Source organism: Coregonus lavaretus (assembly GCF_964263955.1).
Source record: "Coregonus lavaretus genome assembly, chromosome: 23".
Lineage (NCBI taxonomy): Eukaryota > Metazoa > Chordata > Actinopteri > Salmoniformes > Salmonidae > Coregonus > Coregonus lavaretus.
Window position 1 is genome coordinate 38,801,668 of NC_140010.1, and position 24,141 is coordinate 38,825,808.

The 24,141-nt window shown below is 42.6% G+C and overlaps 1 protein-coding gene across 1 annotated transcript; it reads right to left on the reverse strand.

Annotated features, from left to right (window-relative positions):
- Nucleotides 1-1,822: 1,822 nt before the first annotated feature.
- Nucleotides 1,823-23,973, reverse strand: LOC311099270 (translocation protein SEC62-like). Its single transcript, XM_084139974.1, has 8 exons — nucleotides 23,928-23,973; nucleotides 18,528-18,636; nucleotides 11,405-11,510; nucleotides 11,025-11,202; nucleotides 10,785-10,880; nucleotides 10,201-10,261; nucleotides 9,944-10,063; nucleotides 1,823-2,510 (listed from the first exon to the last, which is right to left on the reverse strand). The coding sequence occupies exons 1-8, from the start codon at nucleotides 23,961-23,963 to the stop codon at nucleotides 2,002-2,004; spliced, it is 1,215 nt and encodes a 404-aa protein (XP_083996100.1). The 5' UTR covers nucleotides 23,964-23,973; the 3' UTR covers nucleotides 1,823-2,001.
- Nucleotides 23,974-24,141: the final 168 nt, after the last annotated feature.

Sequence of the window (24,141 nt, forward strand, 5' to 3'; positions counted from 1 at the left end):
TATAAAATAAAACAAAATTAGGTAGCCCATCTGATCATATTATATATCCACACATAACATAATCCACATTTCTGGTGTTTGAAGTCCCCAATAATGAGTACAGTACACTCTTGACAATATGCCTATTGGAGGTCAAAATTATAGTTTAAAAAGGTGTAATAATAAAAAAATACATTATGATGAAAAGATACCAGAAACCTAAAAACTAAAAAAGAGTTCGGTTCAGGTTGAACAAAGTGGGTTCATAATTTCTCAGACGAAGTTTGTATATGTATGTATGTATATGATATATCGATAGTATACATATAAATTATACATTTATCTATTTTATCCTCACTATGAGTAAAAAATGTGACCTTACAAATGGACAGTCTTGGACCACAGCCCACATAATGCAACAATAGAGGAGAATTGGGACCATGCCCCCATTTGGTTTCAAATGGAGTCTCCATGCATTCACAGGGGTCTTCATCGTTGTCTGTTAGCTTGACTAGAATACCAATGAAGGCACCAACAAAAGCTATCATGAAAGGATGGGCATCCGAGTTGAACTGACAACAAGCCTACCATACGTATTATACGATAGCTTGTAATAGTATTAAGGACACGGTCTGCTTTGCATGGCTTGGATAGAAACTGAAGGGAGAATGGGATCAAAGTCTACAAACCAATGCCCTAGCTCCTATACTGCACTGCATTTAAAAGGTTTGGAATTTGACACTACCATTACAAAAATGAATAAATGCACCAAAATCCCTTGCTGACACTTTTGACATGTCTTCTCGTATGAAAACAGAATGCATTGCAACAACAATTCACGTGTTTGGCACTATTTCATTTTGACGTCTCATTCTAAAATGGTGAATACAAACCTCAAACTGTTTTTCCATTCTAGCTTTGCTGTCTGCATGTGTGTGGCCCAAATAAATTAAGTTATTCTAGTAAGGAATATCTTAGATGATCAGTTTTACACTTAAAATAAGTCCCACTGCTCATTATGGATACTACTCTTACGTAATGGAGATGACTCTTGCGAACCTCTGTGGTTTTATGTGTGTGTGTACATTGCTGCACGATGATCATCAACCATACAAACAAACAAGCATTTCTCATTGAAAATAGGAAGTACAGCAAAGAACCACACGGCTGGGGGGAGAAACTACGGCTTCTGGTCCATCCAGATTAGTTATAGTGGCGCAGCCAACGGTTGCTCAATTGTAACGTTTGATGGCTGCCTAGGAGAGATCAGACTCTGGCTTTAGTCCAAAAACAAGAGATGAATCGTGTACAGAGGGCCAGCTGCCGCTGCTAGTACAGGTCCCTTGGCCCAGTTGTGTGACAATGGCCCAAAGGAAATGGTTGGTTTGAGTAGGGAAAACGCGTCTACTGGACATGACCCTGGGCTTAACTTTACCTTGATTGTACCAATCACACATCTTTCATAAGACCACAGTCAGGATTTGACAGACAGGTAGACAAGATGGCAGTACTTCTCCTGGCAAAACAAGGATTCCATAGCTCTATAATTCCCTTATCTGTGGAGATGACAAGAGACTTTGCCTCACGTACAAAAACGAGACATACAAGGGACCATTGTAGCTATAGTGAACATAACATGTAGAGCGGATGTGTCTTTCTGAACTAGGATGATATGGGAGAAAGTCATACCGTAAGTACCGAAAAATTGGGAGAACGTCGGGAGAACTACCGTGACAACTTCCTCAGACAAACACGTCTCTTAAGTTAGTTTGCATTTCTCAGTTTAAATAACATTGGGGATTTCAGAACCACAATAAGGCGTTTTTTTTCTCTTCTCTCTTTTCCATTGTCATAGCCGTTTGCTTCGTTTCACCGGTGTCAATACCAAGACAGACGTGGTACAGTATAGTTAGTGGAAGATCGGAGCAGACAAGATGGGGAGGTGTCTCCTCAGCGAGGTTGAGAGAAGACCTGGAGGAGGTCCTTCGGAGGTGGAGAAGGAGGAGGTGGTAGTGATAATGTTTATGTTTGAACAGACAAGGGCTTTGTCTCACCGTCTCCTTTCTCCTCCACTCCTCTTTCCCGTTCCTCTTCCTCTTCCGTGTGCTGCTCCAGCTCTTCGCGGGTGATCATCTCAAAGTCGTTTCCGTTGCTGTGCTGCGAGCCCTCATCCTCCCGCCGGTCGCTGTCCGTGTCTGAGTGGCGCTCAGTCGCCTCGCCTTCTTCCGTCCCTTTCGGCGCTGTGCCCTCAGCCTCTTCTCCTTCCACCTCTCCTTCACCTTCTGCTTCCTCCTCTTCCTCCCCACCGTCAACCTTCTCCTCGCTGTCTGACTTCTGGGCATTGGCCGCGTCTGCATCGGGGGTCTTGTCCGGGCTCTTCTTGCTGTAGTCCCGTGGGCCCTTGTACTCGTGCGTGTAGAGCGGGCGGAAGGAGTCGATGAAGCCCACGTCGGCAGTCAGGTTGGGCAGGAACCAGAAGTGGTGGCGTCCGCCCGTCACCAGCCAGATGATCAGGAACAGGATGCAGCGAGCTGATGGGAGACAAACAAAAACAAGGTGACATCATCAACTTATGTGCTTTGTTACCAGTTTTGACTAAAGACTAGGGTAAACAAGTGGTAAACATACCAGAGCTGGGTTTCCCAAAAGCATCTTAAGGCTAAGTTCATCCCAAGAACCTTCATAGGTGCTTCATCCCAAGAACCTTCATAGGTGCATCGTTAAATCTCTGAGCTGTTTCCCATCATTGTTACTCAAGTTGCACTAAAACTCTCGTTATTTACCGACTGCCTCAGACCACTCGTACAACAGCTAAGGGAGTCGTTAGATAATTTGCCTACATTCACAGAAGCCCTCCGCTAAACAGAATCAAGATGTTTATCTGTCTTTTTGTGACCGCCGATAACTTTAGAACGATATACAGTACCAGTCAAAACTTTGGACACACCTTCTCATTCCAGGGTTTTTCTTTATTTTTACTATTTTCTACATTGTAGAATAATAGTGAAGACATCAAAACTATGAAATAACATATGGAATCATGTAGTAACCAAAAAAAGTGTTAAACAAATCAAAATTTATTTTAGATTTGAGATTCTTCAAAGTAGCCACCCTTTGCCTTGATGACAGCTTTGCACACTCTTGGCATTCTCTCAACCAGCTTCATGAGGTAGTCACCTGGAATGCATTTCAATTAACAGGTGTGCCTTGTTAAAAGTTAATTTGTGGAATTTCTTTCCTTCTTAATGCATTTGAGCCAATCAGTTGTGTTGTGACAAGGTAGGGGTGGTATACCGAAGATAGCCCTATTTGGTAAAATACCAAGTCTATATTATGGCAAGAACAGCTCAAATAAGCAAAGAGAAACAACAGTCCATCATTATTTTAAGACATGAAGGTAAGTCAATCCGGAACATTTCAAGAACTTTGAAAGTTTCTTCAAGTGCAGTCGCAAAAACCATCAAGCACTATGATGAAACTGGCTCTCATGAGGACCGCCACAGGAAAGGAAGACCCAGAGTTACCTAATCTGCAGAGGATAAGTTCATTAGAGTTACCAGCCTCAGAAATCGGCAATTAACTTCAACTCAGATTGCAGCCAAAATAAATGCTTCACAGAGTTCAAGTAACAGACATCTCAACATCAACTGTTCAGAGGAGACTGTAAAATCAGGCCTTCATGGTCGAATTGCTGCAAAGAAACCACTACTAAAGGACACCAATAATAAGAAGACTTGCTTGGGCCAAGAAACACGAGCAATAGACATTAGACCAGTGGAAATCTGTCCTTTGGTCTGATGAGTCCAAATTTGAGATTTTTGGTTCTAACCGCTGTTTCTTTGTGAGACGCAGAGTAGGTGAACGGATGATCTCTGCATGTGTGGTTCCCACCGTGAAGCATGGAGGTGGTGGTGTGATGGTGCTTTGCTGGTGACACTGTCTGTGATTTATTTAGAATTCAAGGCACACTTAACCAGCATGGCTACCACAGCGATACACCATCCCATCCGGTTTGCGCTTAGTGAGACTATCATTTGTTTTTCCACAGGACAATGACTCAAAACACACCTCCAGGCGGTGTAAGGGCTATTTGACCAAGAAGGAGAGTGATGAGTGCTACATTAGATGACCTGGCCTCCACAATCACCGACTCTCAACCCAATTGAGATGGTTTGGGATGAGTTGGACCGCAGAGTGAAGGAAAAGCAGCCAACAAGTGCTCAGCATACGTGGAAACTCCTTCAAGACTGTTGGAAAAGCATTCCAGGTGGCTACTTTGAAGAATAAAATAAAATATATTTTGATTTGTTTAACACTTTTTTCGTTACTATATGATTCCATGTGTTCTTTCATAGTTGATGTCTTCACTATTATTCAGAGGAGTTTGACTTTAAACCGTTTTTATAGTTTCATTATGTCCAAATTGTGTGTTTAAAAAAGATCCTAATTGAACATTGTGTGAATATTGTATGTATATTACTGTAAATATTGATTGCATTCCTTGTATATGATCATATATTTTGATACATTGAATGTTAATATTGTGAACCTATGTTATAAATTTTTTACCTCCTGTTTCAGGAAGTAATGTCACTGAGTACTGCCCATATATATGACCTTCCACCCCCACCTGGGATATGGCTGCCTGATGATGACCTAGGGGTCGAAATGTTGTTATAAATAGATATCACCTGGGAGCGTGAGCAGCAGTGTGCTGCGTTTTCTTTTCTGTTTTTCATGAATTTGCCTACAACTCCAGCACCGGCGGACAGTACCTGGATGTGTTCTTCAGCTTTTGATCACTATTATTCTACAATGTAGAAAATACTAAAAATAAAGAAAAACCCTTGAATGAGTAAGTGTGTCCAAACTTTTGACTGGTACTGTATATCTATATATATCACGTGTAACGTGCACAATGATGTGCCAAATCTTTATTATAGGGTAAGCATTAGAATAAGCAGCCTCAAAATTAGTAGATAAAAAAAAAACAGTAGATACACTATATGACCAAAAGTATGTGGACACCTGCTTGTCAAACAACTAATTCCAAATTCATGGGCATTAATATGGAGTTGGTCCCCCTTTTGCTGCTATAACAGCCTCCACTCTTCTGGGAAGGCTTTCCACATGTTGGAACATTGCTGCGGGGACTTGCTTCCATTCAGTCACAAGCATTAGTGAGGTCGGGCACTGATGTTGGGCAATTAGGCCTGGCTTGCAGTCAGCGTTCCAAATCATCCCAAAGGTGTTCGATGGGGTTGAGGTCAGGGCCCTGTGCAAGCCAGTCAAGTTCTTCCACACTGATCAACAAACCATTTCTGTGTGGACCTCGCTTTGTGCACGGGGGCATTGTCATGCTGAAACAGGAAAGGGCTTTCCCCAAACTGTTGCCACAAAGTCGGAAGCACAGAATCGTTTAGAATGTCATTGTATGCTATAGTGTTAAGATCTCCCTTCACTGGAACTAAGGGCCCTTGGCACTATGTATTGAGGCAGGTGGCATTCTCCTGGTATCCGCCAAACCCAGATTCGTCCGTCAGACTGCCAGATGGTGAAGCGTGATTCATCCCTCTAGAGAACGCATTTCCACTGCTCCAGAGTCCAATGGTGGCGAGCTTTACACCACTCTAGCCGATGCTTGGCATTGCGTATAGTGATCTTAGGCTTATGTGCGGCTGGGCTGCTCGGCCATGGAAACACATTTCATGAAGCTCCCGACGAACAGTTATTGTGCCGACGTTGCTTCGAGGCATTTTGGAACTCGGTAGTGAGTGTTGCAACGGAGGACAAATTATCTTTACACGCTACAGCACTCGCCGGTCCCTTTCTGTGAGCTTGTGTGGCATTCTATGACGGTGCCACGTTGAAAGTCACTGGGCCCTTCAGTAAGGCCATTCTACTGCCAATGTTTGTCTATGGAGATTGCATGGATGTGTGCTCGATTTTACACCTGTCAGCAACAGGTATGGCTAAAATAGCTGAATCCACTAATTTGAAGGGGTGTCCACATACTTTTGTTTATGTACTGTAAATACAGTGCCTTCAGAAAGTATACACTCTTTGACGTGTTCCACATTGTTGTTACAGTTGTTACAGCCTGAATTTAAAATTGATTAAATAGCGATTTTTTATCATTGGCCTACACACTACCCCATAATGTCAAAGTGAAATTAATAAAACATTTAAAAATGTATGCACTCACTAACTGTAAGTCGCTCTGGATAAGAACGTCTGCTAAATGACTAAAATGTAAATGTAAAGCTGAAATGTCTTGAGTATAAGTATTCATCACCTTTGTTATGGCAAGCCTAAATAACTTTAGGAGTAGAAATATGCTTAACAAAACACATAATAACTTGCATGGACTCCCTGTGTGCAATAACAGGGTTTAACACATTTTTTTAATGACTACCTCATCTCTGTACAATTATCTGTAAGGTCCCTCAGTCGAGCAGAGAATTTCAAACACAGATTCAACCACAAAGACCAGGGAGGTTTTTTAATGCCTCGCAAAGAAGGGCACCTATTGGTAAAAATAAAAAAGCAAACATTGAATGTCCCTTTGAGCATGGTGAAGTTATTAATTACACTTTGGATGGTATATCAATACCCCCAGTCACTACAAAGATACAGGCGTCATCCTAACTCAGTTGCCGAAGAGGAAGGAAACAGGGGATTTCACCATGAGGCCAATGGTGACTTTAAAACAGTTAGAGTGTAATGGCTGTGATAGGAGAAAACTGAGGATGGATCAACAACATTCTAGTTACTCCACAATACTAACCTAATTGACAGTGAAAAGAAGGAAGCCTGTACAGAATACAAATATTCCAAAACATGCATCCTGTTTGCAACAAGGCACTAAAGTAATACTGCAAAAAATGTGGCAAGGCAATTAACTTTTTGTCCTGAATACGAAGTGTTCTGTTTGGGGCAAATCCAATACAACATATTACCAAGCACCACTCTCCATATTTTCAAGCATAGTGGTGGCTGCATCATGTTATGGGTATGCTTGTAATCGTTACGGACTGGGGAGTTTTTCAGGATAAAAAAGAAACGGAATGGAGCCAAGCACAGGCAAAATCCTAGAGAAAAACCTGGTTCAGTCTGCTTTCCACCAGACACTGGGAGACGAATTCACCTTTCAGCAGGACAATAACCTATAACACAAGGCCAAATCTACACTGGAGTTGCTTACCAAGAAGACAGTGAATGTGGCCGAGATACAGTTTTGACTTAAATCTATGGCAAAACCTGAAAATGGTTGTCTAGCAACAACCAATTTGACAGAGCTTGAAGAATTTTGAAAATAATAAAATGGGCAAATATTGTACAATCCAGGTCTGCAAAGCTCTTCGAGACTTACACAGAAAGACTCACAGCTGTAATCGCTGCCAAAGGTGATTCTAACATGTATTGACTCGGGGGTGTGAACACTTATGTAAATAAGGCATTTCATTTTCAATACATTTGCAAAACAATTCTAAAGACATGTTTTCACTTTGCCATTATGGGGTATTGTGTGTAGATGGGTGAGAAATCAATTTGTAACAACAAAATGTGGAATAAGTCAAGGGGTATGAATACTTTCTGAAGGCACTGTAGATAAGCTATAGCCTTACTGCATATGACTGTGTTGAGATTCCAATCACTGCCCTTTTCGTCCGTTTTTAACTAAGAAATTTGGTGAAACAGTTCATCCCCTGAATGACTTAAGGCAGCAGACAATAGACTAGCTGTGATTTACAACCTGATAGCAATATTTATTAGATTACTTAACTATGTATTGGTGAATTTTATTACTCATGCATCGACTGCATCCATTTAATTGTGGCAACAGTGCCTTACTGTACGTAATGGAATGTTGAGTCAAGTAGATATATATATATATATATATATATATATATATATATATATATATTTTTTTACCTCTTGGTTGAGTTTGAAACATTAACTGTGAATGATAATTTAGACCGATATGATTATCTCTCTTTCATTTCTGCAAAGTAGTTAAACCGGTGTCAGTTTCACTAAGTTCCATTGTGCCCAGATCAACTATTAAAAAGGGTAAAGAACAGAACTTCAACTTTTTATTGGAATTTAATTTAAGAGTTGGATAGATGTATTAGCAATATGGTGATTTATTCTACCTAGCATATTAGGAGGACAAGTTGGAAGCACCATATTGATTTAAAACTATCCAATCTCTTCACAAGTGTCTATGGCAGGGATAGGCAACTTTGATGGGGTGGGGGCTCATTGTCTCGCGGGTTTGCTTACGCACATTCATACCCACACATGCAGTCAGAGTCGGCCCTAGCCTTTTGGGGGCCCTAAGCGGAATGGTGTTCAATAAAGGCTGGAACGAAAACCCGCAGACACTCGGCCCTCCGTGGAATGAGTTTGACACATTTGCCTTAGGTAGCCTCCTCACAATGTTACTAATCCTGGCACTCATTCTGAATGCAAGTTGCAGGTGATTTTTTTGTTCAACTGTTGGATATCCTAACTCCGGCTGGATTCCAATAGGAATTGCACATCACTTTGCAAGCCAGCATAATGTGACTTGCAGGTAGGGTTCCAAAATTGGGGTTTCTTTCCCAAAATTCCCAGGTTCTCCAGAAATTCTGTGTGGAAGTTTCCTTGAAAATCTTGGAATTTTGGGAAGGTCACTGGAATTTTGCAACCCTGATGTGGCTTGAGGTATGAACTGGGGTACGTACAATTATGCACTTATAACTAAAAAAGGTACAAAGGATGACCTTACAGGGTACCACAGGTGATAAGTGTTTGTACCCCTTTAGGAACAAATATAATCCTGAAACTCATGGTTTACAGGCCACATCAGGCCTGCAAGTTATGTAGGTGATGTGTAATTCCTATTGGAGTGTGGAGATATCCAACTTTTGTCATTTTTTAAATCACCCGCAACCAGTATTCAGAATGAATGCCAGGGCGGCAGGTAGCTTAGTGGGTAAGAGCGTTGTGCCAGTAACCGAAAGGTCGCTGGTTCTAATCCCCGAGCCGACTAGGTGAAAAATCTGCCGATGTGCCCTTAAGCAAGGCACTTAACCCTAATTGCTCCTGTAAGTCGCTCTGGATAAGAGCGTCTGCTAAATGACTAAAATGTAAAAAATGTAAATGGTTGGGAAGACTAAGCTATGAGACAACCTAAAGCATCTAAACTGGAACAACCATTTCAGTAAAGGGTGCAATAAGTCCAAGTAACATATTGGAATAGTTTCAAAAATGTTTGCAATTTATATTTGAGTGGCATAAAATTAATTAATCAATCAACAAACAGATAATGAAACCATTTTTAAAAACCTACCTGCAATAGAGCTTTCTGGGAAATATGATAATGATGGGTGTGGTTTTGGTTCAAAGTGAAGTATGATAATATGTAAGAAAAAAATAATAATGTATGATAACATATTCGCTTAGGATCTCACTTGGTGACGTCCATAGGACACAATAAATTGATGAATGCAACAACCATGTCTGTGTCACCAACAAGGCAGGTAGCTTAGTGGTTAAGAGCGTTGTGCCAGTAACCGAAAGGTCGCTGGTTCTAATCCCCGAGCCGACTAGGTGAAAAATCTGTCGATGTGCCCTTGAGCAAGGCACTTAACCCTAATTGCTCCTGTAAGTCGCTCTGGATAAGAGCGTCTGCTAAATGTAATAAATAATAAATAATAATAAAATAATAAATAAATACAGTCATGGGTGGTAGCTCTACAATTTACTCGAAAGGCAAGGCACTCTGGTAAATATTTGAATAAGGCTTTACACTAATCAGTGTATTAATTTAACACTCTTCCAGTGTCTATATGGGTCCACATACTCATCACTTTCAATGTTGATTTAACACTTCATTGTTTTTTGTGGGGTAATTGAGTGACTGACATAACAAGAGAAACTGCTGATGCAGACGGCGTGCTTTCTTTCAGCCACTTACCAACAGCTAACAGCAGTATACTGGCCACGAAACAGCCTGCTGCCACGCTCAAATAGTACACACCCACACGCATCTCAGCCGGCCACAGTGGGAAAAGAGTGGCCGCTATCACTGCAATTACTGTAAACACAGAAACAGACACGCCTTAGTACAGCGGAAAATAATCAGTCTTATTCTCTTCTTTACCAAATCAGTTGTAGTTCAGTCATTTGTGTTGAAAATGTCATATTCTAGGTAATTATCACAATGCCACTCACCCAGAATCAGTCCCATGGCAAATGATTTAAAATGGACTGGATCATAGATCCAAACAAACACCTGGAAAGTGGAGTAAATGTCAATTTTACAATTTCACCTTAAATCTTTTTTTATTTGGCTAAATCAGTCAATTGCTGAATTCACAGCGATTCACTGTTTTCCCATATAACATGGTGAAGTCAGTGCAACTCACATTGAACCGTCTGCCATCATATGAAAAAAGGCTAGCCTAGCAAACTGACGCAACAAAGAATTTGGGTCTCGTCATGACACGTCATGGAGGATTTGTCTCGTAAAGTGCACCCTCAGTTATTTTGTGAAATAACCTTTTCTTGGAATTCTCTCAAATGCCACAGGGAAACACGAACACCAAGGTGCTGAATTCATGTACATACGAAAAAGCTCAAACTGTACACTTTCTTTCAAAGCGGATATTACAAATCCCTCTGACTAAAGAGGTACTCATCTACATGTCAACTGAAACATGCTCACTTTTCCAGAAATTCCTGCTTTCATATTTCCCTATCCTAATCTTTGGAGAGTTGGAGCCTGTTTTCCCAGGTTTCCCTGTGTTCCAACTCACCTCATTCCCATCCAGGAAGAGCTGGTCCTCATGAGGCTCCAGTTTAAACTTCTTCTTTGCGTCTTTTTTCTTCTTTGGCATTTCGGGGCTATCGTCCTGAACAAAAAGACACAGCATGATCAGACCCATGGCCTTTATAGAAATATGATTGATCTATGTCTATGACGAGACTGCTTCAGTGGTCTAAGATGTATCAACTACAACATGCTTATGGCCTACATATTCACCCAATTGACTTACACTCCTCTCCTTCTTTGCGTCTGAAGCCTCGGCATCCTTGGAATCCTTCTTCTTCCCCTTCTTCTCCTCCTCCTTGCCGCTGTCGCCCTTAGCCTTTTCTTTCTCTTTCTTGATGTCCTTCTCGGGCTTCTTCTTCATGACTTTCAGAGCGCGGTGGAAGAACTGCTTCTTCAGCAGCCTGAACAAGGAGAGGAGAAACAGTGTGGTAGATAGTTACTCTAGTGTGTAGGGTGGTAGTTAGTCTAGTGCAGTGTTAGGGAAGTCAGTGAAGGGTGGTAGTTAACAGTAAATAGTCTAGTGTATAGGCATACTGTGGTGTAGCGTGGTAGTGATATTAGTTAGTCTAGTGTGGTATGTTGTTGAAGGTAAGTGGGTCCCACCTATTGCAGTAGTCCACCACAGAGTCTCTTGTGGTGAATACAGCCTCCTCTCCCTTCTTGGCCTTGGCCCACTTGGAGTCCAGCAGACAGTCCACTGCCTTGGAGGCTGACATGGGGAAACCGGCAACATGTTCAAAGATACAGACAAGACCAGGAGATACTGTGTGTTGAAACTCAATGGCTATCATACTATGTCAACAGCTGATGTGTGGGGCCAGTTCTCAGAAGGCTCAATCCAGATCAAAATGATCCTTTGTTGTCTCAATTCTGTTTTTAAAGAAACTGTGATGAAATATTCCAAACAATTGTTATGGTCTCATAGCCACTATCTTGGTTGTAGCATGTGATGTGGTATATAGAGCTTTGGTATAGTTTTGTCTTCAAGTCTCATCCAAAAGCAAGGGGGACATAGGCTCACTTAAAACAATTATTTTGTTCTGGGTGAACATTCTGAAATCCTGGCCCCTGAGGATATGATGTGTACAAAAGCTACTCTCCAACAGACACAGAAGCACACACAACAGACATTTAACCCATGACTGTGCAAACAACATTTACTGACACTGTTGAGAGAGCAGCTCTGCTATGGTGCTAACATTGAAAAGGAACAAAAAACGTGATAGGATATCAGTCCTTGCCCGAAACAGGTAACCCTCTTTGAGTCTGGTATTGATCCACATCGTCATTCAAGACAGACCAAATGGCACAGTTCTAAGCAATCTTGTATCTATACCATTTCAAGCCAATCCCATGGCTATTTTCATATACACTGAGTGTACAAAACATTAGGAACACCTTCCTAATATTGAGTTGCACCCCCTTTTGCCCTCAGAACAGCCTCAATTCATTGGGGCATGGACTACAAGGTGTCGAAAGTGTTCCACAGGGATGCTGGCCCATGTTGATGCCAATGCTTGCCACAGTTGCGTCAAGTTGGCTGGATGTCCTTTGGGTGGTGGACCATTTGTGATAAACAGGAGAAACTTTTGAGGGTGAAAAGCCCAGCAGCGGTGCAGTTCTTGACTCTTTGTACTGAGCTAAATTAACTCAACTGATAACTAAACCAACCCGCCCCAACTTAAAACACCCTGAAAAATCTACTATTTTGGATATCATTCTGACAAACGCCCCTTATAAGTATACAGCCAACGGAATCTTTGCTAACAAGATCAGTGACCATTGTCCCATTGCCTGAATTAGAGATACTAAGCTATCTAAATCGTGTCCATGCATTATTACAAAGACTTTTCAATGAGCAACATTTCCTGTATGACCTGGTTGGGAGGGTGTGTCGTCCTCTATCTCCGATTCGGATCAGGCCCTTAAATGTTTTACCTCTCTGTTTAACTCTGTTGCAGATAAGCATGCCCCATATAAGAGATTAAGGGTAAAAGACGGATATAACCCTTGGTTCACGCATGAATGGTCGGAAAGATTTCATGAAAGAAACCTAGCTTGGGCTAAGACTAGATTGACTGATTCTACCTCCTTCAGACATTCGAGAAATGTGTCTTACTCTGGTTAGAAAAGAAAAGTCAACATACTTCTTAAATTCTGGAAAGTAGTAAAATCTTTTTGGGGGAAACCTGCCCCCTCCCCACAGCAGGTTATGACAGCCTCTGGTCCCATAACAGACAAAAATGATATTTGTGGTGCTTTAAATAACAATTTTACCTCAGCTGGCCATCTATTTGAAAGAATGGTTTCTGAAAATATCTCAAGTTCCACTAGAAGGAGTCCTTTATTAATCTCTAAACAGATAGCTGAGACAATGCACTCTATTTCATTTGAACCATTTTATGTCAATGATGTATTAAGTGCCTTGAAATAAATGTATCTAAGAAAAATCCACTGGAGCTGATTCGCTTGACACTTTCTACTGCAGCTTTCTGACCCCCTCACTGTAGAACCTTTGACCCACATTTTTTTATTTAACAATTGCTTCTGGTGATATCCCTAAGATCAGGAAGGGGACACATGTCCACCCCCTTTACAAAAGCCTTTTGACCTAGATAACTACCACCCAATTTCTAAAATATCTTGCAAAAATATTGGAATCCCTTGCAAACTCTCAGTTAAGAACTTTAACTTCAAATTATATTCTTAATGTCTGATTTTAGACCTGGACATAGCACTGTTTCAGTCTTAAATGACATTAAATTGCTTAGATCATAGGAATCACTATGTTGCCATATTTGTAGACCTATCCAATGCCTTCGATACTGTCGACCATCCCCTACTCATTAAAAGGTTGTCTGAAATGGGACTCAACCAGGTGTCTTGCAAGTGGTTTGGGAACTATCTGTCAGACAACACACGATATTACTAAAGGTGTCCCGCAGGGGTCGATTCTACTATTTACTATTTATATACTGCTCAAAAAAACCAAGGGAACACTAAAATAACACATCCTAGATCTGAATGAATGAAATAATCTTATTAAATACTTTTTTCTTTACATAGTTGAATGTGCGGACAACAAAATCACACAAAAATTAATCAATGGAAATCAAATGTATCAACCCATGGAGGTCTGGATTTGGAGTCACCCTCAAAATAAATTAAAGTGGAAAACCACACTACAGGCTGAGCCAACTTTGATGTAATGTCCTTAAAACAAGTCAAAATGAGGCTCAGTAGTGTGTGTGGCCTCCACGTGCCTGTATGACCTCCCTACAACGCCTGGGCATGCTCCTGATGAGGTGGCGGATGGTCTCCTGAGGGATCTCCTCCCAGACCTGGACTAAAGCATCCGCCAACTCCTGGACAGTCTGTGGTGCAATGTGACGTTGGTGGATGGAGCGAGACATGATGTCCCAGATGTGCTCAATTGGATTCAGGTCTGGGGAACGGGCGGGCCAGTCCATAGCATCAATGCCTTCCTCTTGCAGGAACTACTGACACACTCCAGCCACATGAGGTCTAGCATTGTCTTGCATTAGGAGGAGCCCAGGGCCAACCGCACCAGCATATGGTCTCACAAGGGGTCTGAGGATCTCATCTCGGTACCTAATGGCAGTCAGGCTACCTCTGGCGAGCACATGGAGGGCTGTGCGGCCCCCCCAAAGAAATGCACCCACACCATGACTGACCCACCGCCAAACCGGTCATGCTGGAGGATGTTGCAGGCAGCAGAACGTTCTCCACGGCGTCTCCAGACTCTGTCACATGTGCTCAGTGTGAACCTGCTTTCATCTGTGAAGAGCACAGGGCGCCAGTGGCGAATTTGCCAATCTTGGTGTTCTCTGGAAAATGCCAAACGTCCTGCACGGTGTTGGGCTGTAAGCACAACCCCCACCTGTGGACGTCGGGCCCTCATACCACCCTCATGGAGTCTGTTTCTGACCGTTTGAGCAGACACATGCACATTTGTGGCCTGCTGGAGCTCCTCCTGCTCCTCCTTGCACAAAAGCGGAGGTAGCAGTCCTGCTGCTGGGTTGTTGCCCTCCTACGGCCTCCTCCACGTCTCCTGATGTACTGGCCTGTCTCCTGGTAGCGCCTCCATGCTCTGGACACTACGCTGACAGACACAGCAAACCTTCTTGCCACAGCTCGCATTGATGTGCCATCCTGGATGAGCTGCACTACCTGAGCCACTTGTGTGGGTTGTAGACTCCGTCTCATGCTACCACTAGAGTGAAAGCACCGCCAGCATTCAAAAGTGACCAAAACATCAGCCAGGAAGCATAGGAACTGAGAAGTGGTCTGTGGTCACCACCTGCAAAACCAGTCCTTTATTGGGGGTGTCTTGCTAATTGCCTATCATTTCCACCTGTTGTCTATTCCATTTGCACAACAGCATGTGACATTTATTGTCAATCAGTGTTGCTTCCTAAGCGGACAGTTTGATTTCACAGAAGTGTGATTGACTTGGAGTTACATTGTGTTGTTTAAGTGTTCCCTTTATTTTTTTGAGCAGTGTATAAATAATATTGGTCTATCTGCAAAAATGTGTAACATTCATCTGTATGCAGATGACGTGTATGTACGCTATTGCCCCTACGGCTGACCAGGCTATGTTGGAGCTGCAATCTGATTTTGTCGCCTTGCAGAAAGCCCTTGTTGATTTAAAATTGGTACTTAATGCGGGAAAAAATTTAAGTATGCGGTTTTCTAATTCTCTTATAAATATTTTAGATGGCTTATCCATTTATGCATTGGATGGTTCTTTCATCGAGCAGGTTCCGCCTATAAATATCTGGGCTTTTGAATTAACAATAATTTGACGTTTAAAAAAACATGAATGAACTAGTTAAGATGAGATTTAAAAGTAGGCTTCTTTTATAGAAATAGATCATGCCTCTCCCTAAATAGGAGGAACCAGATTGACCAAAATTATGTGGACCCCTGCTCGTCGAACATCTCATTCCAAAATCATGGGCATTAATATGGAGTTGGTCCCCCTTTTGCTGCTATTACAGCCTCCACTCGTCTGGGAAGGCTTTCCACTAGACGTTGGAACATTGCTTCAGGGACTTGCTTCCATTCAGCCATGAGCATTAGTGAGGTTGGGCACTGATGTTTGGCGATTAGGCATGGCTCGCAATCGGCGTTCCAATTCATCCCAAAGGCGTTTGATGGGGTTGAGGTCAGGGCTCTGTGCAGGCCAGTCAAGTTCTTCCACACCGATCGACAAACCATTTCTGTATGGACCTCACTTTGTGCACATTGCAGCTTCTGTGTGGCTGCTCAGCCAAGGAAACCCATTTCATGAAGCTCCCAACGAACAGTTCTTGTGCTGACGTTGCTTCCAGAGGCAGCTTGGAACTCTGTAGTGAGTGTTGCATTGTCATGCTGGAACAGGAAAGGGCCTTACCCAAACGGTTGCCACAAAGTTGGAAGCACAGAATCATCTAGAATGTAATTGTCTGCTGTAGCGTTAAGATTTCCCTTAATTGGAACTAAGGGCCCTAGCCCGAACCATGAAAAACAGCCCCAGACCATTATTCCTCCTCCACCAAACTTTACAGTTAGCACTATGCATTGGGGAAGGTAGCATTCTCCTGGCATCCGCCAAACCCAGATTAGTACGTCGGACTGCCAGATGGTGAAGTGTGATTCATCACTCCAGAGAACGTGTTTCCACTACTCCAGAGTCCAATGGTGGCGAGCTTTACACCACTCCAGCCGACACTCGGCATTGCGCAGGGTGATCTTAGGCTTCTGTGCGGCTGCTCAGCCAAGGAAACCCATTTCATGAAGCTCCCGACGAACAGTTCTTGTGCTAACGTTGCTTCCAGAGGCAGCTTGGAACTCAGTAGTGAGTGTTGCAACCGAGGACAGGCGATTTTTACACGCTATGCTCTAGCTCCGTCACCTTTCACCGCAATGAGGTTCTCATAGGCAGATGTGGTGGATTAGGGACGCATCCAATGCAAAAAAGCAGATCTTTATCTTTAAACTGACAGATTTTTTAACCTCTTAAGGATCGGAACCTTTTTTTTAAATTTCCGCCTAAAATGACATACCCAAATCTAACTGCCTGTAGCTCAGGACCTGAAGCAAGGATATGCATATTCTTGATACCATTTGAAAGGAAACACTTTGAAGTTTGTAGAAATGTGAAATTCATGTAGGACAATATAACACATTAGATCTGGTAAGAGATAATGCAAACAAAAAAACATGTGTTTTCTATTTATTAATTTTTTCATCTTTGAAATGCAAGAGAAAGGCCACAATATAAAAATTGCAGTTTAAGCGCAATTTAGATTTTGGCTACTAGATGGCAGCAGTGTGTGTGCAAAGTTTCAGATTGTTCCAGTGAAGCATTGCAATACGGGACTATTTTCTATCAAGTCTGCCCAAATGTGCCGAATTGGTCAATTGATACATTTTCAAGTACATACAAAACTGATATGATAATACAAAATTTAAGTTTACACACTCCCATGTCATACATGATGGATCATTAGCTTATACACTAACTTTCACACATCTAGATGGCCGGGCTGGGTGGGTGTGGAGCCAGAGACAGCAGGGGTTCAAACTGTAGAACCCAGTTCCTACATTTGAATATAAAAATTGATTTTATCAAACAAAACTAAGCTACATTTTATCTCTGGGACTCTTAGGATGACAAATTAGAGCAAGATTACTGAATGTAAGTACATTATTTACCTTCAGAGGTGAATGTATCAAACCAGTTGCCGTGATAAGTATTTTGTTGTTGTGCACTCTCAAACAATAGCATGATATTTTTTCACTGTAATAGCTACTGTAAATTGGACAGTGCAGTTAGATTAACAAGAATTTAAGCTTTCTGCACATATAAGACATGTCTATGTCCTGGAAAGTTTTCTGTTACTTACAACAGTCATGCTAATCACATTAGCGCACGTTAGCTCAACCATCCCGTATACGGGACACCGATCCCTTAGAGGTTAATGGGGATTTTTATTAGGCTAATTAGATTTCCATGGGGGCGCAGTCATCGACCTTAGGGGGTTAAGTTTAATTTATTTCCTTGTATGCCTTCAGAATGAGGTTCTTATTCTCAATAAACCCATAAACTGAAGGGCTGTTTCGCCTGCACACTGTCGTCCCCATAGTGACAGTACGTACATATCCCAACCAGAAGCCATGGATTACAGGCAAAATCCGCACTGAGCTAAAGGCTAGAACTGGCGCTTTCAAGGAGTGGGACACTAATCCGGACGCTTTTAAGAAGTCCCGCTAAGACATCCAACATTTTCAACCTCTCCCCTGAACCTCTCTGTAATACCTAAATGTTTTAAGCATACCACATAGTCCCTGTTCCCAAGAACGCCAAGGTAACCTTATGGCAAATATTAGTCTATTGTATTCTATACATGCTGGTTTTCGCAGGCTATACCTGAGACACGAAACAGATAGGTGGGAGGGCATACAAGCTGTCGCCAAATTTATTTATGCGCAATTTGTCTAAATGGGTAACGGAAACACTTCAACCACTACTTTTTTATTCAACGCTAGGTTTTCGCGACACTAGGTTTTCAGTTGTGACGGCATTACGTCCAGCTGTTTTTATCGACACAAGATCGTTAAATGGAAACGCACCCTAGCAGGCAATTGTCGCATCTATTTTCTATGCAAACGTTGTAAATGTCGATCAAAAAAAGTTTATGTAAACATATTTACTGACCGATGAAGTAGTCCACCCGATGGCCCATCATGTTGGTGGACTTGGTGGGGCAGTTGAAACGGAGGTACTTGGCCACTGCCTTCTCCTCCTTGGTGGGCTCACTCACCTCCTACACATGCGCGCGCACACACACACACACACACACACAATTGAGGAAGGCACAAAATAAAGTAGGGCTAAATGTTGTGCTTTTTTTATTTATTTTTTACTTCTACAGAGCATAGTAAATCATCGCTACAGACAGACTAGATATCAGACCAGTGAAGCAGCAGATCAGACAGTCAACCCAGGGCAGGGGTGGGCTTTAGTACCTCCCATGGTGAAGTCAAGTTGTAGAAAATTCCCGCTCACTTCGTCACGCGCCACCCAGTACCAGTCACATACATTTCCAGGTTCCTGCAGGGGCGGGACTTCCTCCCCCAGCACACCTTAACTGCACTCACCTGCACCCTAATCAGTTGATTCCTTATTTATATTATCAAAGAGGAAGAGGTGAAGCGAGAGGTTTTACTCATCCCAAAATCTGTCCACGAAAATAACTAAAATAATGGTTGAATTTGGTAAACACATTTTTTTATCGCTAATTTGCTACGTGAGGCTTATTTGATCTAATAGAAGTTTCGCAATGGTTAGGTTGTTACGAATGCAGTGATATAAGTAAACGCACGTGGCATTTCTGCAATTTTTTGGGGAAAAAGGACTTCATATCGGAGTTGTGTCTGTTGTCGTAGAGATGGATATAACCTGTTTTAGCATGGACATTGCTATTTAGGGCATCCACCATTTTAAAGTGTGGGTATTCTTATGAGTTGGGAGCAATCAGCCAATGAAGAAGAAAATGTACTACTTTGAAATGGAGATAGCCTCAATGGCGCTGCCAGTGCTGTCACAGACGCTATAAAGGCACAGATACAAAGATGAGTCAGTGTAAACAGTGTAAACTAAAGATGTGATACCGGGCCAAGCATAATTTAACTACTGAGTAGTATCGTGATCCCACAGGTGATATCCAGCTATTGACACACTTGTTGAATTATGCAACAGAACGTGACAACAGTAATTAATGAGGCAGTCTAGACAGCGCAGGTGAGAGCAGGTAGGCCTACACTGAGGAAGTTTGTGGTTGCAGCCCTGTTCCACCACTTTATGTTAATGTTTTCATATATGCAAATACACCCAGTGTATAACAAACCTAGGCTTGCTTACAGGCGAAATGAAAAGATACGCATCCATTTCGCTCTCGCTGCGAGCCGCTCCAATAATTAAACGAATGTAACAACAGAAACCTGTCTGTACACCCCAGCTCACCATCACAGCTGGAGATACGCAGAAAGAACAGACGGAGAGAAGCTGCCGGGTGGATAATGGCTGGTTAGGGGATGCGGCTGGCTGCTTACAGCCTGCATGAAGCACACATTCTGACATGACATTTCTAACATCACGCTCTGAACTCTTTGATATTCTATTTTTAGAACGCGTAGGAATACATTCTGTGCTCAGTCATTAAATTCAATATGAGAAACATACACCATTATTCATAGGCGGGTGGTAATGTTACATTGCCAACTTAGATGCTAGCTAACATTAATTTTGTGCGTAATAATTTGCGCTATTGAAACATACATGCAACTATAATTAACTTCTTAACAATAAACCGCAGCATTATTTCAAACACAGGATGCTTACCTTGAGTTGCATTCCACATTTCCTAGTCAGGAACAAAGTTTGCTAAGTGGAGTGCATTATGACACAGCCACCATGGAAGGTAACGTTAGCGATCACACAGCGGGAGAATCTCTCTCCTTCTCAAAAACTATTGGATGAGAAAGCGTAGAGGTTCCTCCCCTCTGACCTTCTCCTCCAATGGGTTTTGAGAAGGAGGCGAAAAGAGGAGTATGCAATTGAGATTCTCCCAGGGGATCTACACGATTCACGTGGATGACCTATTTTGAGATCAAAACTGAGAATATCGGTGACGTGACAAGTTTGTATTCCGGTATATTTATTCTCTATTGTTTAATACTAGAAACCATCTACATCCATACCATCTATCATCATCATTTGAAGCATGCAAAAGACCAACAAAGGCTACCCTCCTCTCACCTTGTGTTACCTCCCACCCATCCCTTACCAGGTTCTTTGAGATATTTTTCATGGTGCCGAAACCTGGGATGGTAATGCTAATGGGGGGAGGGTAGCCGGACAACTGGCTTCCCAAGGCGGCCTACCAACCAGCCACCCAGGCCTCAACCCGAACCAAAGCCACCCAGGCCTCAACCCAGGCCAACCAAGCAATCAACCCAGCCCCTACCAGTGGCCAACCCTTCCCCCAGGCCCACTACGTGATTCAGGCTGCCAGTTACCATCACTAGGCTACAGCCTGCCAACCGGCTCAGCCCTACCAGTCCCCGGCCCAGCCCTACCAGTTTCCCCATACAGCAACTGGCTGAGCACTACCAGTATCCGGCCCAGCCAAACAAGGCCCCAATGCATTATCCTGCCCAGCCCTACCAGTCTGCAGCTCAGCCTTACCAGGCCCCGGCTCAGCTACCAGTCCAGTCTTACTAGGCCCCGGTTCAACTACCAGTCCAGTCTTACCAGGCCCCGGCTCAGCTACCAGTCCAGCATTACCAGGCCACGGCTCAGCTACCAGTCCAGCATTACCAGGCCCCGGCTCAGCTACCAGTCCAGCCTTACCAGGCCATGGCTCAGCTACCAGTCCAGTCTTACCAGGCCATGGCTCAGCTACCAGTCCAGCCTTACCAGGCCATGGCTCAGCTACCAGTCCAGTCTTACCAGGCCCCAGCTCACATGAGCCCCATCCTGCCACCAGAAGTGCCACCCCCCTGGAATGTTCCCCCACCAGTGGTCAAAGTTACAGCATTGTTGAGTTAGGTAGGCCTATTTGTAAAAAAATAAATAATAATAATCACATTTGACGTTGAAGAGAGATCTCACTAGACATATTTTGCTAATGTAAATCCACCCTTACCGCCAACACATAGCAGCTCCTGGATGAGCTTCCCCTCCCCAATCGTAACATTAACCATTAGTGGGGGGAAATGTAAAACTGACCCGGGATCAGCTTCTCGGGGCAACCTCTGAGAAGATCTCAAGTCAAAATATACACACACCCCCCCCCCCCCCCATCATCATCATCAGTCAGAAATATGAGATACATGAGATCCCACTAAATGGAAAAACTACCTGAGTTGATCCTACGACTATGAGGAAATGGACTGGGCCCCCTCTTCACCTTGGAAAGACTGGGTTCTGTTTGCAATGGTAGACTAAAATCTGTGTTCTTATTGGACAAGATCAGGTAGTATCTACTCGTTTTTACAACATTGTCTCACTAGTCTCTACTAAACATAACTCAATACAGGAGAACACTTAGTCCCCACTAAGCTGCCCACGTTAAGGCTGGGGCAATATACCGTTCATACCTCACGCGGCCTGCGGGGGTGTGTGTTACACCACTGCTTATAACTATAAATTAAGTATAACTATAAGAAATCTCTAAGATGTGAAATTATATCCAGCTATGCATTTGGTTTGCTAACTTGCTAGCTAAGTGGCTAGACGTCAAGATCAAGCTTCTTGGTTACAGCAGAGACATTCAATCCCTTCCTGGATCAAGATCCCTGTTGCCTAAATTGTTTTGTGCGCCGCCCCCCTATATATATATAGTTATTTTGTATTAATTTTTGTATATATATAGCTCCCCTTGTGTGCATATTCTGTAATACTACATACGGTACATATGGTACAGAAACGGTATGACGATATGAAAATCTGGATACCGCCCAACCCTAGGCCAGGGCCCAGTAATCTGCCTGCTAGCTAGCCAAACAAAAGTCTATCAGACCACATACATAAAGGTCCAAATCTGAACAATCAGGTGAGGATAATCAGGTAGAAGCCACATTAGCCTAGCCATTAGCCCAAACAAAGAAAACCATGTTTCAAAGTTGATAAGTTGATACAAGTGCATCCAGGCATACTTTTGTGGCTGAGTCAATTTATTTCAATAACATTATTTCATATGATTTAATACATGTTATTAAAGCCCCCATGCAGTCTTTGTTCACTGTATGTCTAATAAATCACTGTGTGTTTGTTCAGGCTATGCTCGCCAAAAGTTAACTTCATTCATCATGGTAAAGCAACATTCTAAGCAGTTATTCCTAACAATTATTACCATACCATGAGTGAGAGAGCGCACAAACAGGAGGTAAAGGAATATATAGAATTCTAGCTGTTGCATAATAACAAATTGTCCTGTTCTTTCAGAAGAAAACAGTGCCATAAATGAGATAGAGGGCTGCAATTTTATGACGACATTTTACGACTATCGGCCAAGCTGTCTGTATCAGCTGTTGTTGATGCATGGCAACCTGTTTCATTATTGGACAATGACCACCAGAAGGCCTAATTGTGTGTAATCTTAGCACTACAGTGAGGTGTTTTCATCGTCATCATCAGGTTTGTCGCGTTGTATCAAGTGTGTGGGTATGAGTTTGTCTCAAACAAAATCGATAGGGACTCACACCCAGCAGTAAACGAGTCAAGCCTTGCTGGTAAAAATATTGCAATTTGAGCAATGACCAATACATCTCAAAAGAAATCCTGATACAATCTACGTGTAGTTAAGTTACGTCATCGATTGGAAAATGAGAAAGTGACTTTTTCGTGCAGCCATCAAACATCAATGAATGAGGATGTGCTGGCACATCGGTGACATTTGGCTTGCTAAACAGTATTTATGCATACAAAAACACTCAAACGCGCCTGCACATTTGGTTACAACCGCAACTATGCCTGCTTTATGTTAACTAGCTACTGTCATTGGTGATGGTAGCTAGTAAGCTACCGAGTTTCGCTAAAAGCTGTTAGTACGTAGGCTCGTGTTTTGCGCTAGCGTTCACTGCATGGGGTGTATTCATTAGTCGGTTTCCGTTGCAAAACAGAAGCATACAGAGCAAACGAAACGGGGAGGGACCTACCTGAGTTGGTCCAATAAACTCGTTTTTGTTAGGAGTAAACTGTTCCCGTTCCGTTCAAAACGTTTTGCAACGGAATCCGACTAATACACCCCTGGTTTCTGTGATACCCTGACTCAGTGAAATATTCGTGTTACAGATAAGTCTACATGCAAAATTACTTCCTGCAAAATAAAATATTTCAGAGGCTAGCAAGCTAACGCTAGCTTGCTACCTGCTACTGGCAGCTTTTCGCCAATCAACTGCATCGATTCACCAACAAGATTCCGTTCATATAAAACTAGCCTGTTGCTGAAACTTAGAAATATTGCAGTGTCCAAAATGAGAACAGTTTTCAACTCTGTAATATATCAAAGCAAATATTATCTTCTTCCAGTTAGAATTAAAATTATTTTACCTGGATCCGTTTCTTATGCCTTCTGCGCTCCGCCATGATCCTCCAACACAGCTCGTGTGTTCACGTACGGGTAGTATCGCGAGAGCAAAAATGGATCTTCTTCTTCGTTAGGATTTTACGGCGGACTACATCCAAAGGTTGTATTGCCGCTGCCTACTGTGCAGGATGAAAATAAAAGATCACAAAAGACAACAAATATGTGGATAAAAATACT